Source organism: Heterodontus francisci, chromosome 27, assembly GCF_036365525.1.
Source record: "Heterodontus francisci isolate sHetFra1 chromosome 27, sHetFra1.hap1, whole genome shotgun sequence".
NCBI classification, from domain to species: domain Eukaryota; kingdom Metazoa; phylum Chordata; class Chondrichthyes; order Heterodontiformes; family Heterodontidae; genus Heterodontus; species Heterodontus francisci.
The window spans coordinates 10,814,292-10,836,463 of NC_090397.1; the positions used below are offsets into that span (position 1 = coordinate 10,814,292).

Genomic DNA, 22,172 nt, shown 5'->3' on the forward strand with positions numbered 1-22,172 from the left:
TGAGGGTGCAGGGAGTGGGGTTGCAGAGGGTGCTGAGTGTCGCAGGGCGTGAGGGTGCTGACAGTGAGGGTGCAGGGAGTGAGGGTGCAGGGAGTGAGGGTGCTGAGGGTGAGGGTGCAGGGAGTGAGGGTGCAGGGAGTGGGGTTGCAGAGGGTGAGGGTGCAGGGAGTGAGGGTGCAGGGAGTGAGGGTGCTGAGGGTGAGGGTGTAGGGAGTGAGGGTGCAGGGAGTGAGGTTGCAGAGGGTGCTGAGGGTGAGGGTGCAGGGAGTGAGGGTGCTGAGGGTGAGGGTGCAGGGAGTGAGGGTGCAGGGAGTGAGGGTGCAGGGAGTGGGGTTGCAGAGGCTGAGGCTGCAGGGAGTGAGGGTGAGGGTGCAGGGAGTGAGGGTGCTGAGGGTGAGGGTGCAGGGAGTGAGGGTGCTGAGGGTGAGGGTGCAGGGAGTGAGGGTGCAGGGAGTTAGGGTGCAGGGAGTGGGGTTGCAGAGGGTGAGGGTTCAGGGAGTGAGGGTGTAGGGAGTGTTCAGGATGTTCACATGCTCTCTGTACCGCCCTGACAAAATTTCAATAATATTTTTATCAGGCCACTCCTTATTTTGAAAGAATGACCCTGAGATTTTTTGATCGAAAGAGAGAAACAACAGATGTTCCTCCATTTGTGCAATTCAACCAGCCAAACCTGGGAGTTTATCAGAAAATAACATGCAGGTGTTTACAGGGAGGTGCCTGGCCAGTAAAGCTATCTATGTATCTGGAGTACAAAATTCCACACAGTGAATTGTGCCAGGTCTGTGCCACTTATCCTGGAGTAGCACCCACTGAATCTGTCAGGGGAACAGTTCATTTGCATATCTACTGCAACATCTACAGTGCAAATCTCAGTGGGGAAGCTGCAGCAGCAGACTGGCTGGGTGGGCAGCAGGAAAATGTTTGACTCACGGAGCCAATGTCCATTGAGTTCTGTTGGTTTAGTTTAGAAAGGAGGCCATGTGGAGAACACAACACAGTGAGTTTATTAGTCTGATTAAATCTCTTGAGCATGACAGAATGCTCATTTCTCTTATGGCCTAAACATATACTTCCAATTAATTTCTTTTGACATATATCACTCTATCAATGGGAGGGGGTGGGGTGGGGGGGAGGCGGAATATTAATAGTGGTTCTGCTTTCATCTTTTTTTCCTTTCTTTCACTTTGACTACTGATCCCATTCTCACTGAGGTGAGAAAAATCCATGCTAATGCAATGTTTTACACACTTTTCACCAAATAACAGCATCATATGGCCCAGAATCAGATACAACGCAAGCCAAGTGGAACGTGGAACTCCATTTGTATCATCCTCAACCCCGTGCTCAGACTAGCTACCCCTGTGGCACTGGTATAATATTACCCAACACCCCATACTCACTGTGCACTGAGACTGGACTCTATTGTGGCATTCACACCTATGAATCAGGAGGTTCTGGGTTCAAGACCCACTCCAGATAATCCTGGTGAGCGAGGCGAGTTCTGGTCTCTGAATACTGTGTTAATATCCCATGAGGAATTAGTGTCTGATGGGAAAGGAGTGGTCCCCATCCCACACCATTGGCGCCCCGGCGACCAGGAAAGCTCTTTGGCCTCTCAAAACTGGGTTGGTGGCCAGTGGGGAGCTTGAGTCTGACAGGAGGGAAGTAGTGACTGCCCCCCACCGCCCCACTCACCCATTGCATTGAGCCGTTTCTCCTGGTAGAGAGTTGGGAGCCATGTTAAGGATCTGTCCTTGTGTAAAGGGACTTTATCAGAAGAAATAATCCAGAACACAATGTGCTGGAGGTAAAGGAGTGGACTGAATGGGTCGTCCTACCTGCCACTAGGCCCAGAAGAGAAGATATTGTCTATCCTGACCATATCCTTGAAAGAGACTGACAAATTATCACATAGCCTTACCTCTCTAAATACGGGTTCACCTCGAAACACAGGTTCATCTGGGAGGAATGCATTCTTCTCTTAACATCACATAATGAGATAGACCAATGATGGCACATTGGTTGAATCTGTGCTTTGACCTTATGGAAGGTTTATATTGTATTGACTAGGACTGCCTTTATCTCCATTGAGTGCAGTCAATCACAGTCAAGACCTTGATGAAATAAAGAACTTGCATTATATAGTGCCTTTGATCACCTCAGCACAGGCTAAAACAATTCACAGCCAATAAAGTACTTTTGAAGTGTAATCTCTGTTATACTGCAGGAAATGCAGCATCCAATTTGCACACAGCAAGATTCCACATGCAACAATATGATAATGACAAAATAATTTTTTAACTTTTGATGTTGGTTGAGGGGTAACATTGGCTTGAACACAACTGAGAACTCTCCTGCTGTTCTTTGAAATAGTGCCATTTACGTCCATCTGAGGGGTCAGGTGGGGCCTCAGTTTAATGTCTTATTCAAAATACAGCACCTCCAACAATGCAACATTCCTTCAGCACTGCACCTTCGCTGCCTGTGGAAGGCATTAACATCTTTGTGGTATAATGAGGATGGACCCAGCCAGTATCAGACTCACACAGCTTGTGACAGAATCACATAAGTTCAGATAACTTTGCCAGATGAGAAAGAACCAAACTCCATTCCAATGTTCAATTAGAACCTGCACAAAAATCCGAATACAATTACATTCTGGAAAACTAATTTCAGATTCTCTTTTCCAAACATGAGTGATAATGGCAAAAACTTTTTACCAAACTTTACATCCTCAGTTATTTAAAATCTGTTATAAAACAGCAGAATCAGTTGTAGCATCATTATTGTAATATCATCATTCTTTTCAGGGAAGACAGCATTTTGGTTTGTTCATCTCATTTTAAAGAGTATGTTTCTCCTGGCTTTTGCTTACATATATATTAGTCTGAACCCCGAGTTGTGTTAAGTCTCCAGTGGCTGCATTTATTTAGTGCCTTTCACAATCTCAGAGCATCCTAACGCACTGTAGAGCCAATGATGTATTTTTGAGGCACAGTCACTGTTGTAATGTCAGCAAGTGCAGAAGTCAATTGGACGCAGAAAGTTCCCACAAACAGCAATGCGACAATGAGCAGGTTGATGTTGGTTGAGCAATAAATATTGGCCAGGACGCTGCAGAAAACATCCCTGCTTTATTTCGCAATAGTGACATGAGATCTTTTTATTTCATCTGACAGAGCTGATAGAGCCTCGGTTTAAAGTCTCATCTGAAAGACGGCACCTCCGACAGTGCAGCACTCCCTCAGTGCTGCACTGGAGTGTCAGCCTAGATATTGGCTTGAGTCCGTGGAGTGGGGCTTGAACCTATGACGTTCTGATACAACAGCAACACTGAGCCACGGCTGACACTGGAAGAAGCAATCTCATGATCTGACTCGTAAGTAACCTGTCCATTTTGAACTGTCCACTCACCCAGCTTCTGTGTAGGGCTAAAATCAATCCCAGGATTTATTCTGTTGATGTTGTGCCATTTTCTGGTATTGTTTTACCTTCCACAGATGAACGGATGAGCTTTTTCACATTTTTAACAGTTGATTGGCTGATTAATGCATGAGAACCATTGGGCAATCATTATTGCACTGCCATTGTGATTGGCTGCTACCTTTTCAGAGCTGTGAAGCCAATTTCGGCAGCGGGAGTATAAATTTCAGACCAGTATTTTGAGGAGGTATATAGCAACAGTGCTATGAGCGTGCAGCGCAGGTACGCAGAGTAGGCAAATCATGATGTCTGTCAGTAGTTCATGCCGATGCCAGTGCTGCCATTTTTAATCTCAGTGCTCCAGCTAATGCCCTCACTTAATGTCACACAGCTGAACATGCATTTAGCAGCAAGAAGAACCTCCCCACCTCCACCCGCCAACCCCCACCAGCATAATTTAAAGAGATCATCAACGACTTTCAGGTTGGTAGCCGATTGTGAGCACAGAGACAAGTCAGCTGAGTAAATGGCCGCCTAAGGCCAATTATCAGAGGCCGACTAGAATTTCCCAGTTGTCCTCCAGACCCCCTGTGGTGTTGTAAACTAGGCCATCTGCCTGGAGGCAGCCTCTTGGTGGCAGACCGGGGAACCAGCACTCCAGGCAGGCTTTGAGGCCCTCCTCGCCTGCCTGGCCAGAGATAGTGGCCTGGCTGCTGTGGCCATTTTTTTAGTTTAAATGTTGTTGCTAAGAGGATGCCTCCTCCATATTGAGGCCTCCTCTCTCTCTCTTACCTGAAACGGGAGGCTGCTGCTTCTTCCGAGGCCCTCCACCTTTGAGAGCCCACCCGCCATCCTAAATTGGACAGTGACCCCATCTTCTGGCCACTAATTGGCCATTTGGGGAAAATCACTGCTGGCTGACTGTTTCCCAAACGGTGCAGAGTCGGGACTCCCATTTGACCCCAATGTTGGGGTCCTGACACAAAATCCAAAATGCTGCCTCAACGGTTCTGCTCATGCTGTAGTTGCCTGTAGCATGACAGCAGGAATAAGCAGAGGCAACAGAGAGGAGGACAAATTTCTCACAGAAGGAGGAGGAGGAGGAGGAAGAGCAAAAAGGCTCTCAACAGGAGGCCTTATCCATCAAGGGAGGGTCTTCAACAAGCAATTCTCCTACTTCAGCTTCACCGAGGAACAGTGTGTGCATAGCCTCCACGTCATTAAGGAGGTGCTCACTGAAATCTGCCACCTGTTGCAGGCAGACCTGCAGCCTCAGAACAGGGTGAGGACGGCACTGCCAATGTCTACACACATCTCCCAGTTCACTATTCACTGCTGTATATGTGGGTTACTGACGCTGTTTATGCAAAGAAAGGGGAATACATTGGCCTCTCTCTTTCTAGAGAGACGCAGGTGGAGTGAGCACATGACTTCACCAGAATTGCAGATTTTCCAATGGTGCAGGGTGGCATTGACCACACACACATTTCTGTAGGTGCCACATGTACATCCAGAGACGCACCTGAACAACAAAGGGTTCCCTCAATGTGTTGTTGATGTGAGACCATGCTCAATGCACCATCCCAGTGAATACCCATTATCTTGGCAACAATCTTGATGCTTTTATTCTGTGTCAGTCTGCTGTGCTATCAGCATTTTGGGGGACGTGGTGGCATTGTGCTCTGGGGGTCATGGGTTCGAATCCCACCATGGCAGATGGTGCAATTTGAATTCAATGAATAAATCTGGAACTAAAAAGCTTGTCTACTGGTGACATTGAAACCATTGTCAATTGTTGGAAAAACCCATCTGGTTCACTAATGCCCTTTAGGGAAGGAAATCTGCTGTCCTTATCTGGTCTGGCCTACATGTGACTCAAGACCCACAGCAATGTGGTTGACTCTTAAATTCTCTGAAATGGCCTAGCAAGCCACTTAATTGTATCAAAACCGTTACAAAGTCTAATAAAAGGAATGAAACAGGACAGACCACCCGGCATCGATCTAGGCACCAGAAACGACAACGGCAAACCCAGCCCTGTCGACCCTGCCAAGTTCTCCTGACTAACATCTGGGGGCTTATGCCAAAGTTGGGAGAGCTGTCCCACAGACTAGTCAAGCAACAGCCTGACATAGTCATACTCACAGAATCATACCTTACAGACAATGTCCCAGACACTGCCATCACCATCCCCGGGTATGTCCTGTCCCACCAGTAGGACAGACCAAGCAGAGGTGGCGGCACAGTGGTGTGCAGTCGGGAGGGAGTTGCCCTGGGAGTCCTCAACATTGACTCCAAACCTCATGAAGTCTCATGGCATCAGGTCAAACATGGGCAAGGAAACCTCCTGCTGATTACCACCTACTGCCCTCCCTCAGCTGATGAATCAGTGCTTCCCCATATTGAACAGGAATTGGAAGAGGCACTGAGGGTAGCAAAGGCGCAGAATGTACTCTGGGTGGGGCATTCAATGTCCGTCACCAAGAGTGGCTCAGTAGCACCACTCCTGACCAAGCTGGCCGAGTCCGAAAGGACATATCTGCTAGACTGGGTCTGCAGGAGGTGGTGAGGGAACCAACAAGAGGGAAAAACCTACTTGACCTCGTCCTCACCAAGCTGCCTGTCGCAGATGCATCTGTCCATGACAGTATTGGTAGGAGCGACCACCGCACAGTCCTTGTGGAGACTAAGTCCCATATTCACATTGAGGATACCCTTCATCGTGTTACGTGGTACTACCACCGTGCTAAATGGGATAGGTTTCAAACAGATCTAGCAATGCAAAACTGGGCATTCATGAGGCACTGTGGGCCATCAGCAGCAGTAGAATTGTACTCAACCACAATCTGTAACCTCATGGCCCGGTATTTCCCCCACTCTACCATTACTATCAAACCAGGAGACCAACCCTGGTTCAATGAGGAGTGCAGGAGGGCATGCCAGGCGCAGCACCAGGTATACCTCAAAATGAGGTGTCAGCCTGATGAAGCTACAACATAGGACTGCATGCATGCCAAACTGCGTAAGCAGCATGCAATAGACAGGGCTAAGCAATCCCAAAACCAACAGATCAGGTCTAATCTCTGCAGTCCTGCCGCATCCAATCATGAATGGTGGTGGATAATTAAACAACTAACAGGAGGATGAGGCTCCACAAATATCCCCATCCTCAATGATGGGGGAACCCAGCACATCAGTGCAAAAGACAAGGGCGATTCACTCCACGCGATATCAAGAAACAGCTGAAGACATTGGATACTGTAGAATGGGCCCTGACAATATTCCGGCAATAGTATTGAAGATCTGTGCTCCAGAACTAGCCACGTCCTGGCCAAGCCAGTACAGCTACAACACTGGCATTTACCCGGCAATGTGGCAAATTGCCCAAGTATGGCCCGTACACAAAAAGCAGGACAAATCCAACCTGGCCAATTACTGCCCTATCAGTCTACTCTCAATCATCAGCAAAGTGATGGAAGGGGTCATCGACAGTGCTATCAAGCAGCACTTGCTCAGCAAAAACCTGGTTACTGATGGTCAGTCTGGGTTCCACCAGGGCCACTCAGCTTCTGACCTCATTACAACCTTTGTACAAACATAGACAAAAGAGCTGAACTCCAGAGGTGAGGTGAAAGTGACTGCCCTTGACATCAAGGCAGCATTTGACCAGGTATGTATCAAGGAGCCCTAGCAAAACTGGAATCAATGGGAATCAGGGTTGGAGTCATACCTAGCACAAAGGAAGATGGTTGTGGTTGTTGGAGGTCAATCATCTGAGCTCCAGGACATCATTGCAGGAGTTCCTCAGGGTAGTGTCCTAGGCCCAACCATCGTCAGCTGCTTCATCAATGACTTTGCCTCCACCATAAGGTCAGAAGTGGGGATGTTTACTGATAATTGTGCAATGTTCAGCAGCATTTGCGACTCCTCAGTGGCAAGTAACATTTGCGCCACACAAGTGCCAGACAATGACCATCTCCAACAAGAGAGAATCTAATCATTTCCCCTTGATATTCAATGGCATCACTATCGCTGTATCCTCCACTATTAATATTCCAGGGGTCACCATTGACCAGAAACTGAACTGGAGCAGCTACATAAATACCATGGCTACAAGAGCAAGTCAGAGGCTAGGAATTCTGCAACTCCTGTCTCCCGAAAGCTTGTCCATCATCTACAAGGCACAAATCAGGAGTGTGATGGAATACTCTCCACTTGCCTGGATGGGTGCAGCTCCAACAACACTCAAGAAGCTCGACACCATCCAGGATACAGCAGCCCATTTGATTGGCATCCCATCCACAAACATTCACTCCCTCCACTACCGACGCACAGTGGCAGCAGTGTGTGCTATCTACAAGATGCACTGCAGCAACGCACCAAGTCTCCTTCGACGGCACCTTCCAAACCCGCAACCTCTACCACCTAGAAGGACAAGGACATGGGAACACCACCACCTGCAAGTTCCCCTCCAAGCCACACACCATCCTGACTTGGAACTATATTGCCGTTCATTCACTGTCGCTGGGTCAAAATCCTGGAACTCCCTTCCTAACAACACTGTGGGCGTACCTATACTCCAAGGACTGCCGTGGTTCAAGAAGGCAGCTTACCACCACTTTCTCCAGGGCAATTAGGGATGGACAATAAATGCTGGCCTAGACAGCGATGCCCACATCCCATGAATGAACAAAACAAATCTTCTTTAGAGTTTAGAAGAATGAGAGGTGATCTTATTTAAATGTATAAAATTCTTAGAGGGCTTGACAGGGTCGATGTTGAGAGGTGTGTTTCCCTGGCTGGTGAATCAAGAACTTGGGTCATAGTCTCAGCCATTTAAGACTGAGATGAGGAGAAATTTCTTCACTCAGAGGTTTGTGAATCTTTGGAAGTCTGTACTCTGAAGGGCTGTTGATCCTCAGTCATAGAGTATATTCAAGACTGAGGTCAACAGAGTTTTGGCTACTAAGGGAATCAAGGGCTATGGTGATAGTGCAGGAAGGTGTAGGTGAGGTAGATCAGCAATGATCTTGCTGAGTGTCGGAGCAGGCTTGAGGGGCACAATGGCCTACTCCTGCTCCTATTTCTTATGTTGTATTTAACCTCTGTTATACCTGGCCTATGTTTTGTTATTATTCATTCTTGGGAATGTGGGTGTCACTGGAAAACCCAGATCTATTGCACATCCTTAGTTGCTTTGAGAACATTTTTTTTCATTCAACTTCAGAGGGCAGTTAAGAGTCAACCATGTTGGTGTGGGTCTGGAGTCGTATATAGGTCAGACCGGGTAAGGATGGCAGATTTCCTTCCCTAAAGGGCATCAGTGAATTCGTTAAGTTTCATGAAAATCTGCTGCTCATGAACAGCTGCTTGGTCACTTTTACTGATACCAGCTTTTTAATTCCAGATCTTCTTTAATGGAATTCAAATTCTTAAACACATTCTCTGGATTACTAGTCCAGTAACATTACCACTAACCTGGGACTGTTTCAAACTGCCAGGTGATGCCAATTATGGAAACATGTTATATTGACAAGCATTACCGTCCCACTGGTGAGCACGACTGTTGTGACTCACCTGCTGAATGCACGCTGACAGAAAGAGGAATTGACTCTGTTTAGGTCGTTCAGTCGTATTCCTGATATTAACGCAATGCTGTAGAACAAGCTGAGAAACTAGAGTAAGTCTTACTGGAAATATTGTGCATTAAAAGGTGGCTTAAAAGGCTGGACACACATCAGTGATTGGTCTGCATTCGGTCTGAAGGGGAGGGATGGTTGATGCAGCAATACAGGAAGGGGTTGGCCCTAACAAATACTAGTTAAACCTGGCCACCACAGACTGCATTGCATTACTTAAGCAACATTGGCATCAATATTAGACAGAAATGAAGAGACATTTAGTGCCAGATATCATGATATGGCCGGTAAGATATGGAACCAAATTTTAAAATATTATTTATGTTTGTGTGCTGTGGTTTAATTGGGCATTTATATTTTATTTTCATTTTTAAAAGGAAGTGCAACTGATATCGTTTTCAAATTGTGGAAGTTTTAATGGCTGTGGTTCACTTGGTAGCAATGACTTCCTATTTTCAAACTTCAAGCAGCCTTGTGTATGAGGAAATTTACATCCCACTGTTACCTAATACTTATATTTGCAGATGTTAAAATCAAACGTTAGACATTTGTTGCTGGTGTGGCTATAGTGAGTTACCTGCAGCTCAAATGGTTAGAAAGAAACTGTTGAAGATGCAGAGTCAGTGAGTAAAATGGTTAATTAACTTTTACTGAGCAGCCCTACTGCAGATTCTGACACATCTTTCTCTTGCTAAGAAAGGGCTGCATTTATATAGTGCCTTGCATACCTCAGGATGTCCCAAAAGGTTTCCCAGCTAATAAAGTACTTTTGATGTTCAGTAATTGTTGTAATATAGGAAACACCAATGGAAGAGAACTCTTCTGCTCTTCTTCAAATAGTACCATGTGATTTTTTACACCTGCCTGAGACAACATCTCCAACAGTGCCAACTCCCTCAGAGAGTTGTGAGAATGTGGAACTTGCTACTACATGGAGTAGTTATGGTGAATAGCATAGAAGCACTTTGGGGGTGAGTGCAGCTCCAACAACACTCAAGAAGATTGACACCATCCAGGACAAAGCAGCCCACTTGATTGGCACCCCATCAACCACCTTAAACATTCACTCCCTCCACCACCAGTGCACAATGATAGCAGTGTGTGCCATTTACAAGATGCACTACAGCAACTCACCAAGTCTCCTTCAACAGCACCTTCCAAACCACCGACCTCTATCACCCAGAAGGACAAGGGCAGCAGACGCATGGAAACACCACCACCTGCAAGTTCCTCTCCAAGTCACACACCATCCTGACTTGGAAGTTGCCAGGACAAAGTCCTGGAATTCCCTCCTTAACAGCACTCGCACCAGATGGACTGCAGCAATTCAAGAAGGCGGCTTGGAACCAGCTTCTCAAAGGGCAATTTAGGATAGGTAATAAATGTTGACCTTGCCAGCGATGCCTACATCCCATGAATGAATTACAAAACCCCTATGGAGCACACTAGTTCTAGAGCTAGTGGACTGGAGGCCAGAATACAGGCCAGTTAGCTTAACATTTGTCTTAGGGAAAATGTTATAAACTATGATTAAAGACGTTATAGCAGGGCACTTAGTAAAATTCAAGGTAATCAGGCAGAGTCAACATGGGAAATCATATTTAACCAATTTATTGGAGTTCTTTGAGGGAGTTACATGTGCTGTGGATAAAGGGGAACTGGTGGATGTACTGTACTTAGAGTTCCAGAAGGCATTTGATAAGGTGCCACATCAAAGGTTATTGTGGAAAATAAAAGCTCATGGTGTGGGGGGTAACATGTTGGCATGGATAGAAGATTGGTTAGCTAACATGAAGCAGAGAGTAGGCATAAATGTGTCATTTCCTGGTTGGCAAGATGTAATGAGTGGTGTGACGCAGGGATCAGTGCTGGGGCCTCAACGTTTTACAATTTATATAAATGCCTTGGATGAAGGGACCGAAGGTATGGTTGCTAAATTTGCTGATGAAACAAAGATAGGTAGGAAAGTAAGTTGTGAAGAGGACATAAGGAGTCTACAAAGGGATATAGATAGGTTAAGTGAGTGGGCAAAGATCTGGCGAATGGAGTATAATGTGGATAAATGTGAAATTGTCCATTTTGGCAGGAAGAATAAAAAAGAAGCATATTATCTAAATGGTGAGAGATTGCAGAGCTCTAAGATGCAGAGGGATCTGTGTGTCCTAGTACATGAATCGCAAAAGGTTAGAATGCAGGTTCAGCAAGTAATTAGGAAAGCTAATAGAATGTTAGCATTTATTGCAAGGGGAATTGAATACAAAAGTAGGGAGGTTAAGTTTCAGTTATACAGGGCATTGGTGAGACCACATCTGGAGTGCTGTATACAGTATTGGCCTCCTTATTTAAGGAAGGATGTAAATGCATTGGAAGCAGTTCAGAGAAGGTTTACTAGATTAATGCCTGGAATGGTCAGCTTGTCCATTTCCATGAGGAAAGGTTGGACAGTCTGGGCTTGTATCTGCTGAAGTTTAGAAGAGTAAGAGGATACTTGATTGAAACATATAAGATCCTGATGGGTATTGACAGGGTGGATGTGGAAAAGTTGTTTCCCCTTGTGGGAGAATCTAGAACTAGGGGCCACTATTTAAAAATAAGGGGTCGCCCATTTAAGACAGAGATGAGGAGAAACTTTTTCCCTCTGAGGGTCGTGAGTCTTTGGAATTCTCATCCTCAAAAGGCAGTGGAAGCACAGTCTTTGAATATTTTTAAGACAGAGGTAGATAGATTCTTGATAAGCAAGGGGGTGAAAGGTTATCGGGGGTAAGTGGGAATGTGGAGTTGAGGTTACACTCAGACCAGCCATGATCTTATTGAATGGCAGAGCAGACTCGAGGGGCCGAGTGGCCTACTCCTGCTCCTAATTTGTATGTTCATAAAGAGAGGGTGATTGAATAGATTCTGAAGAGAGCAGGCGCAGGCCAGAGCTGAATGGTGGAGATGTGAGGAAGAATGAATATTGATTATATTTAGGGATCAGGTAGTATTTTACAGAACTTTCCCTTGGGAGATTAAATGTGTGGGTAGGGACAATGACAGGGTAGAGTGTACATGGGCTGTGGAAGGAATGGGCCCATTAGTTTTTAGTTTTTGCCTTATTCCATGCTGTTTTCAGAGTAGTAAATTCCAAATCGCTGATTTTACCTCAAGGAGAGTGTCTAACCCTGAGTTGCCAATGTGAGGTACGGGTTATTTTAACTCCCAGTTCGGCTGTGGACCTCACCCACTATGGCTCTACATCTTCTCATCTCTCCTCCTTTAAGACCCACCTTAAAACTTAGCTCTTTGACCAAGCTTTTAGTCACCCTTTCTAATATCTCCTTCTTTGGCTTGGTGTCAATTATTGTTTGATAACACTCTTGTGAAGGGCCTTGGGACATTTTACTGTGTTAAAGGCACTATATAAATGCATTTTGTTGTTTTGAGATTCTTGTTTCCTGGCCAATTGCAAAATGACTGCCTGATATTTCTAGAATTATAAATAGTGTCAAAGCACATCACAGGCTGATTTAAATGTAGCTGACGTATTTAAATATTTTTATTTGTCACTTATAGATGAAAGATATCACAGGGGTGAAATTTCTTAAGGCTTCTCCCCCTGCCCCGCCATAACTTTGCCCAAATTTGAGTGGAAACCCCCATTTCTGCATTTAACAAGGATTTAAAGCAGGAGGATCCCAGAGGAAATCAGCACCATTGTTTCACTTCTTTACTTGGTTTATCCCCACTACTGATAAGAGAAAGAAAGACCTCAGGACGTCCGAGCTGACTTTACAGCCAATGAAATATTTTTGATGTGAAGTCACTGTTGCAATGTAAGAAACGTGGCAGCCAATTTGTACAGCAAGATCCCACAAACAGCATTGTGGGAATGACTGGATAATCTGTTTTACTGATGTTGAAGAAGGGAGAAATATTGGCCAGGACACAGGGGGGAATTCCTCTGCTTTACTTTGAAACAGTGCTATGGGATCTTTTCTGTCCACCTGTGAGGGCAGATGGGGCCATGGTTTAACATTTCATTGAAAGACAAAACCTCCGACAGTGCAGCACTCCTTCAGTACTACACTAGAGTGTCAGCCAGTGTCAAGGCTCTGGAGTGGGACTAAACCCACAATAGGCTCATTAGTGAGAGCGCTATCAACTGAGTTAAGCCTGACACCCTAAGAAGTTCCTAAGATGTAAGAGAGCACTTCAGGAAATAGGTAAAGACAGGTGGGAAAGTATAGTCACAATCAGGAATCCTGTTAGCTCATGACACACTGAATAACACAGTTTACATCAAGCAAGACCAGTGCGGAATGGCCTCCTGTTACTTCAGACTGGAACTAGTTCATTCAACTCCATTTGCACCTAAAAGAATTCTGAAGTGATTAATTCCATCATATAAATAGCACTTACTCCATTGAATCATTATTCAGCACATTCGCAGCACAAAATTAACTATTGATGGTTGAGGTTAAATTTTCCTCAGCTGCAGTGTGTAAGTGGCAGGGTAATTCAGAGAGGATTGATTTAATTTAGATCAATTTAATCCTGACAATGCATCAGTAATGCAGCGAGGGAGCTGGGGCCTTTTGGAGAAATCAAGCTCTTTTACCCTATCACATTTACAAAAGTACTTCAGCAAAGGCCCTGAATGACATATTTTTCTACAGCTGATTTGCTCGGTTGAGCACTGACAAAAAAAATGACATTCAGTGTAATGTGAGCTCTGGGTGTGTCTGCAATTCTCACTGGAACAGGAGGATGTAGGAATGAGGACAGACAGATCTTTCAAAGGTGTGAGGGATCATCTCCCTCTCCATTTTCAGCACATTTACGGTGTTTTAGTATCAAACATTTATAAAAAGGTTACATATTTAGCACATCCATGCATTGGAACAGTTTAAGAGACACTTCCAGTGTGGACATTCAGACGGATGGTGTTCCCGACACTGTGCATCTTTGAAAGGTTTCCATCCTCTCCCCTAGCCCCCAGCTTCCCAGAGTTTCCTCGCTGCCATTCCCAGTTCTTCCCGCCCAGTCACCATCAGCCTTCTTTACATGTGGTCAAAGTGATAGACCAGTGGCGTTGCAGCTCGGAGCTTTCTATATTCAGGCGCCAGATTCGTTCAGGGCGAGTTACACCTTGTGTTAGGAGCAGCAACAGCTGTCAGGATCAGTTGCCACTGATGGGCATGATGACTTCTTGACACACTAGAGTCTGGAGGTCTTTGAATACAGATTTCTGGAGGTAGGGATTGTTTTATTAAAGTTCCTTTTTTGCATTCGACATATGGATAGCTGCACTTGCAATTTTCAGAGGATAACATCACCGACAGATTTTCAGACGCCCCCTCCCTGCCCCCACTCGCCCTCTGCCCACAGTCCAGGCCTCTTGGGAATGGGTATGTCAATGACATACTCTTGGACTTTATTATCTTGGAGGAGAAACAGCACCTCAGGGTGGCAGAAAGGAGACTCGGGGCAATATTTACCATAGGAGGCATCACAGCTCATCTCATCATGGAACCCTTGACTGAACTCATGGATTGAGGGAATTGGCAATGGGGATGGCTGGATAGAATGAGGTCAGGATGCAGAGTTAAACCTCGACTTTGTTCCGCTGAGCCCCTCCCTTCTATCGTACCTTTCACACCACAGCCTGACCTCCTTCTACTCCTGCCCTGCCAATTGAGAGACATTCACTCAATTCACTACCTATTCCACCACACAGCAACACATCAGTCCTGCATGTGCTTCTCCTCAGTGCTGCTGGAAAGATGGTGTATAAAGCAGCAGTGTCTCTTAGGTGGCTTGGTCATCGTCATCCTCTTCATCACCATCATCATCCTCCTCCTGTGCTGTGGTGGATCTACAGGAAAGGAGGGTCGAAGGTCAGAATGGGTGAACATCACCACCTCGGGATTAAGGAGACTGAAGAGGGGTGGGATGCTCTGTCTGTGTGGATTTTTGCAGGGATAGGGTTTAGAGGAGTGGTCAGAGTGTAGAGGAGGGGTCAGGGTGTCAATGTAGGTGCTCCGTCAGTAATCTGGGGTGAGGGGTTGGAGGAGGGGTCAAGAGTGGTTTTTTTATTCATTTCATGGGAAGTGGGCATCACTGGCAAGGCCAGCATTTGTTGCCCATCCCTAATTGCCCTTGAGAAGGTGGTACTGAGGCACCTTCTTGAACCTCTGCAGTCCATGTGCTGTAGGTACACCCACAATACTGTTAGGGAAGGGAGTTCCAGGATTTTGACGCAGCGACAGTGAAGAAACGGCGATATAGTTCCATGTCAGGATGGAGGGGAACTTGCAGGTGGTGGTGTTCCCATGCATCTGCTGCCCTTGTCCTTCTAGGTGGTAGAGGTCGCTGGTGTGGAAGGTGCTGTCGAAGGAGCCTTGGTGAGTTGCTGCAGTGCATCTTGTAGATGGTACACACTGCTGTCACTGTGCGTCGGTAATTAAGGGAGTGTAAGGTGGTGGATGGGATGCCAATCAAGCAGGCTGTTTTGTCCTGGGTGGTGTCGAGCTTCCTGAGTGTTGTTGGAGCGCACTCATCCAGGCAAGTGGAGAGTATTCCAACACACTCTTGACTTGCGCCTTGTAAAAGGTGGATAGACTTTGGGGAGTCAGGAGGTGGGATACTTGCTACAGAATTCCTAGTCTCTGACCTGCTGTTGTAGCCACAGTACTTATATGGCTGGTCCAGTTCAGTTTCTGGTCACTGGTAACCCCTAGGATGTTGATAGTGGGGGATTCAGTGATGGTAATGCCATTGAATGTCAAGGAGAGATGGTTAGATTCTCTTTTATTGGAGATCATCATTGCCTGGCATTTGTGTGGCACAAATGTTACTTGCCACTTATCAGCCCAAGCCTTAATGTTGTCCAGGTCTTGTTATATATGGACACAGGCTGCTTCAGTATCTGAGGAGTCGTGAATGGTTCTGAACATTTTGCAATCATCAGCGAACGTCCCCACTTCTGACCTTATGATGGAGGGAAGGTCATTGGTGAAGCAGCTAAAAATGGTTGGACCTAGGACACTACCCTGAGGAACTCCTGCAGTGATGTCCTGGGACTGAAATGATTGACGTCCAACAACCACAACCATCTTCCTTTGTGCTAGATATGACTCCAACCAGTGGAGAGTTTCCCCAATTCCCATTGACTTCAGTTTTGTTAGGGCTCCTTGATCCCACACTCAGTCAAATGCTGCCTTGATAGCCAGGGCAATCAATCTCAACTCACCTCACCTCGTGTTCAGCTGTTTTGTCCATGTTTGGACCAAGGCTGTAATGAGGTCAGGAACTGAGTGGCCCTGGTGGGATCCAAACTGAGCATCAGTGACTAGGTTGTTGCTGGTTAAGTGCCACTTGATAGCACTGTCGATGACCCCTTCCATCACTTTGTTGATGATCAAGAGTAGATTGATAGGGCATTAATTGGCCAGATTGGATTTGTCCTGCTGTTTGTGTACAGGACATACCAGGGCAATTTTCCACATTGCCGGGTAAATGCCAGTGTTGTAGCTGTACTGGAACATCTTGGCTAGGGGCACAGCAAGTTCTGGAGCACAGGTCTTCAGTACTATTGCTGGAATATTGTCAGGGCCCATAGCCTTTGTTGTATCCAATGCCTTCAGACGTTTCTTGATATCACATGGAATGAATTGGATTGGCTGAAGACTGGCAGCTGTGATGCTGGGGACCTCCGAGGAGGCCGAGGTGAATCATTCACCCGGCACTTCTGGCTGAAGGTGGTTGCGAATTCTTCAGCCTTCATGGTGTGGGTGCTCTGTCAGTAATGTACGGTGAAAATTTTGAGGAGGGGTCAGAGTGTCAGTGCAGGTGCTCTATCAGTAGCCTGGGGTGAGGGGTTAGAGGGGATGTCCCTCTGGTACCCTGCCGATGTCGAGCACTGTGCACTAATTTATCGGGCCGGAAGATAGACTGACTGAGGGTAAGGCTGGTAGTTGAGGAGTGTTGCCTAATTATCCCCACTTCACATGAAATGAATAAAAAAAACACTCTTGACCCCTCCTCTAACCCCTCACCCCAGATTACTGACGGAGCACCTACATGGACACCCTGACCCCTCCTCTACACTCTGACCTCTCCTCTAAACCCTATCCCTGCAAAAATCCACACAGACAGAACATCACTATGACATTGGGCAGGTGGAGTGAAAGGTTTTGGGTGTGAGGCTGTTAAAGTGGGTGAAGGGGTTTTCTGGTTGTGAGTGCCAGTTTTTACTATCTGGGATCTGTGCAGCCAAAGCCTTAGAGGTTAGAAGCCCCTTTAACTAAAGTATGTTTAAAGGGTTAATTGTGGAAGTTTTGTTTTAAGAGGGTTGAAGTATGCACTAGTGCCCTGGGTGGGCAAGGAAGAAAAGGAAGAGATGCCCAGTGTGTTACCTCACCTGCCCTGGTGAGATGGTTGAACTTCTTGTGGTACTGGTCTGCAGGCCTGTGGGTGAGGAAGTTGGGAGTCAGTGCCAGTACCACCTCCCTTCAGGTGGCATGAGTGATCATTCTAGATTATAACAAATTGCTGCATTAAAAAAAATTCTCTTCATCTCTCGTTTTCACAGCCACATCTCCTTCCTCAGTGCTGTTCAATATTCAGTGTATTCATACCTAATCTGTACTAATGCTTTGTCTTTCAACACACCATTAACATATTGTTTGTCTTTGCTCCGTGACCTTTTGGTCAGCTATGTGGCCTGGTCCAATCTGCACCTTCTCCTTTGTTATCTCTTGCCCCACCCCCACCTCACTTGCTTCTAATCTGTGACTTTTCTAATATTTGTCAGTTCCGAAGAAGGGTCACTGACCCGAAACGTTAACTCTGCTTCTCTTTCCACAGATGCTGCCAGACCTGCTGAGTGATTCCAGCATTTCTTGTTTTTGTCTCTTCATCTCTCCTCTGGTTATTATGTCTATCTTATAGTCTTAAATCTGTATCCTTTAGTTACTGACCCTCCTGCCAGTGGAAACAGTTTCTCCTTATTTGTCCTATCAAAACCCCTCATAATTTTTAACACCTTTATTAGATTTCCTCTTAACTTCTCTGAGCTGAGGAGAACAATCCTAGCTTCTCTAGTCTCACCACTAGAATATGTTAACTCACACTGCTCTGTATCTACTTTATATAGATCAATGAGCTGCTTTATTTCAAACATGTGGCACAACAACCATGTGAAGATTCAGTTAATTCAATCAGTACAAACTGTCTTTACAAAATAATACAAAATAATGAACATACTATACTTCCCCACATCAGTGGGTCTTCCTGTTAGACTTAAAGAAAATAATTTCTGGTAACTTCCACTTGCATTCCAACCTTCTGATCGTTTTTGCTGCCTGATGGTCTCACACCATTCTGCTTCAAAAACCTGACTAATGTAGCAGCTCTTCCTGGACCTCATCGCCTGTATTGCTTGTATCTCACTGGTGGTGAGGGGAGCGATATTGGTAAGGCAGAGACCATGGCCAAGGGTAGTAATAAGTGTGGGATAGGGGAGGCAATTGGGAGGTGGTGGGCGGAGAGGGGAAGAAGTGGGTGGCAGAGGCCTGCAGTTTTAATGTGGAGCCAGGAGGAAATCTGCTCTTCCTGCCTTTCCGTTGAGGTAAAGGAAACATTTCATACTCACCATTTGGGAGCTGTCTCCGGGTTCGTGCCTGACGCCCATGTAAGAATGTGGCTGTTGAGCCAATTTTGCGTGATCCTCCTCCGGGCCTATTTAGATGTGGGCAGCAGCTAATTCAGCCTGAATCCGGGTTTGATGCGATTTTGAGGCCCTCATTGAGAGACCAGTGTTTAAAATGAGACAATTACCTCAGGCTCTGTGGGTTGTTTGTTGATAGATTCAACCATTAATTGTGTTTTGTCAATAACAAAATAGTAATGCTGCTTTCTGAAGCCACTTATTGATATAGCTCTGTTTAGATAGACCTCAAATCCAAATAAACAGTCTACGTCACTGAATAGAATGGTCTGAGGTCAAACAGAGAGGGCAGTTTGAGCAGTGCTAAGTAATTCAATCTGAACGGTCAAATCTAATCAAACCTATCAAAAGATCAGAAAGCAAATTAATAAAGAGCTATCTCCCAGCAGATAATATTCCTATATCTATCCTGAATCAGGAATACGGCTGTATCATGAGCAGGCGCGGAACAGTGGTTAGTAGAACTGGGACTGCAGCTCAAATGCAATTTAATGGCAAAGGTTTGGGCTTGATTTGGAGTTATTCTGAGTTCTGTTTCGGAGGTCGGTGACTATTAATGCTGAACATTCCTTCAGGAGATTGACTAAGATGAGTAGATGTCAGGACTGAGTGGATTGTAGGCGTCTTGATGAAGCAAATGACCTATTCCCATTTGATTTTAATTGATATCCTCATTTAACTACAGTAAGCTGTAATGCCACTTGATTATTCTAGGTATATTCTCTTTCTCCCTTTCTAATATTTTTAAATCTAGGGATATGGGTGCTGCTGGCAAGGCCGCTATTTATAACCCATCCCTAGTAGCCCTGGGAAAGTGGTTGTGGTGAGTCTTTTTCCTGAATGGCTGCATTCTGTGTATAATTCTTTATAGCAGTTTGACACAACTGAGAGACTTACTGGTCCACTGCAGAGAGCAGCTAAGAGCCAACCATGTTAGTGTGGGACTGGAGTCACATATAGGCCGGAGTGGGTAAGGACAGCAGGTTTCTTTCCCCACAGTGAACTAATTGAGTTTTTAACAACAATTGTCACTTTTACTGATACCAGCTTTTTATTTCCAGATTTTATTTTGAACTGAATTCAGACTCCCAAAACTGTTACAATAGGATTTGAACTCTTGGTCTCTGGGTTATTAGCCCAGGTCTCTGTTAATTTGTTTTTCTGTCTCCTTGCACTGTGACCTATACTTTGGACTTTGGCCTGTGTCGACGCCTCACAGTAACTAGTCTTGTGATGGCTGCCAGAAAGAAAGAAAGGATTTGCATTTATATAGCACCTTTCACAACCTCAGGATGCCTCAAAGTGCTTTACAGCCAATGAAGTATTTTTGAAGTGTAGTCACTGTTGTAATGCAGGAAACAGAGTAGCCAATTTGCACACAGCAAGCTCCCATAAACAGCAATCAGATAGTGATCAGATAATCTGTTTTAATGATGTTGGTTGAGGGATGAATATTGGTCAGGACACCAGGGAGAAAGCCCCGCTCTTTTTCGAAATGGGATCTTTACATCCACCTGAGAGGCAGACGTGGCCTCAGCTTTGGTTCTCATCCAAAAGCTGACACCTCTGACACCTCTGACAGTGCAGCAGTCCCTCAGTATTACCCTGGAGTGTCAGCCTGGGCTATGTGCTCAAGTAAAGATTGGTTTTGACCCACCTTCTTCCCTCCTGGTCATGATGCTTGATTTCCAGTTTCTGATTCCCTCTGATGTGGAAAACCCCAGGGACAAACCTAATGCCCTGTACATGGGGGAGATTTTAACATTTGAGCGGTGGGTGAGTAGAATATAAGAACATGAAAAATAGGAACAGGAGGAGGCCATTCGCTCCTTGAGCCTACTCCAGCATTGAATAAGATCACAGCTGATCTTGTACCTCAACTTTATGCCGCCTGATCCCCATAACCCTTAATTCCCTTAGAGTCCAAAAATCTATCGCTCTCAGCCTTGACTATACTCATTGACTGAGCATCCACAGCCCTCGGGGGTAGAGAATTCCAAAGATTCACAACCATCGTTGTGAACGTGGTTCAGGCCTAAATTAAATAAAGCTGGCAATCTGTGGACACCAAGCAGGGGTCCTTCCGATGGGGCCACCTGGCCTAGTAATCAGGTACCTCCTGACAGAGTGAGGTTCACCGTCGCGGTGGAGAAAGGGGTAGGGAGATGGGAGCCTGAGTTAAAATTGGTCCCGGTGAATTTCTGTGCTCCCAGAACATAGTCCAATCCATTGGTGCCTAAAGACAAAAAACACATCTTCCTCTGACTGTAACCAGTTTTCACAGTTGTGTCCAAATGCTGAAGGATTCCAACAATATTGTCTTACAATCTAGACAAGGTCAGGGGACGGGAGTTGCCACCTCCCTGAAGAAATGGCATGGACTGCAAACTGTCAGGGATTCTACAAGTCAGGAAACCTTTTCCTATACAGCCATGGTTTATCCTGCTTTATTTTTCGTGGCGTTGATATTAATTCAAACAGAATCATATTAAAAGGGTGATCAGGCCAGGTAAAGAGAGAGCTAGAGAAAAAGTATAGCAGCTGAGACTAAACAGCTACAGTGTGCCCTCACCAAACAAAACAATCTCAACTAAAACTACTGACATGTCAATGGACAGCAATCCCTCTAGCTTGTTATTCAATAACAGCTTGCAGTTATATAGCACATTTAATGTGGTAAAATGTCCCAAGGCGTTTCACAGGAGAGACAGTCGAACAGAATTTGACACTGAGCCACATAAGGAGATATCAGGACAGATGACCAAAAGCTTGGTCAAGGGGTATGTTTTGAGATGAATCTTAAAGGAGGAAAGAGGTGGAGAGGTTTAGGGAGAGAATTCCCGAGATTCGAGTCCAGGCAGCTGATGGCATGGCCACCAATGGTGGAGTAATTAAAATCGGAGATGCCAATGAGGACAGAATTAGAGGAGTGCAGAGATCTCAGAGTGTTGTAGGGCTGGAGGAGATTACAGAGATACAGAGGGGGTGAGACCATGGAAGGATTTGAAAACAAGGATGAGAATTTGAAAATCGAGGCATTGCTTAACTGGGAGCCAATGTAGGTCTGAGAGCACAGGGGTGATGTATGAATGCGGACTTAGTGCATGTTAGAACATGGGCAGCAGAGTTTTGGATGACCTCAAGTTTGTGGAGGAAGAATGTGAGAATCCAGCAGGGAGTGAGGTGGAATAGTGAAACCTAGAGGTAACAAAGACAAGGATGAGGGTTTCAGCAGCAGATGAGCTGAGGCAGGGGCAGAGTCGGGCAATGTTACAGAGGTGGAAATAGGCGGGCTCTATGGTGGTGTGGTGTGGCTATGTGGTCGGACGTTCATCTCGAGGTCAAATTTGACAATAAGGTTGCAAACAGTCTGGTTCAGCCTCAGGAGAGGGATGGAG

The 22,172-nt window shown here is 45.7% G+C and overlaps 1 protein-coding gene and 1 long non-coding RNA gene across 2 annotated transcripts in view; one reads left to right on the forward strand and one right to left on the reverse strand.

Annotated features, from left to right (window-relative positions):
* LOC137384636 (uncharacterized) overlaps positions 1 to 9,099 on the reverse strand; it is an 88,006-nt gene extending 78,907 nt beyond the window's left edge. Inside the window, exons 1-2 of the long non-coding RNA XR_010977626.1 lie at positions 9,004 to 9,099; positions 1,925 to 2,117 (exon numbers count right to left, since the gene is read on the reverse strand). This is a non-coding gene — a long non-coding RNA (uncharacterized lncRNA). The remainder of the gene's footprint in view (positions 1 to 1,924; positions 2,118 to 9,003) is intronic.
* Positions 9,100 to 9,257: 158 nt separating this feature from the next.
* The window catches only part of tmcc3 (transmembrane and coiled-coil domain family 3), a 150,956-nt gene continuing 138,041 nt past the window's right edge, over positions 9,258 to 22,172 (forward strand). Inside the window, exon 1 of the mRNA XM_068058800.1 lies at positions 9,258 to 9,352. Within this exon, the coding sequence (XP_067914901.1) occupies positions 9,314 to 9,352 (39 nt within the window). The 5' untranslated portion in view covers positions 9,258 to 9,313. The remainder of the gene's footprint in view (positions 9,353 to 22,172) is intronic.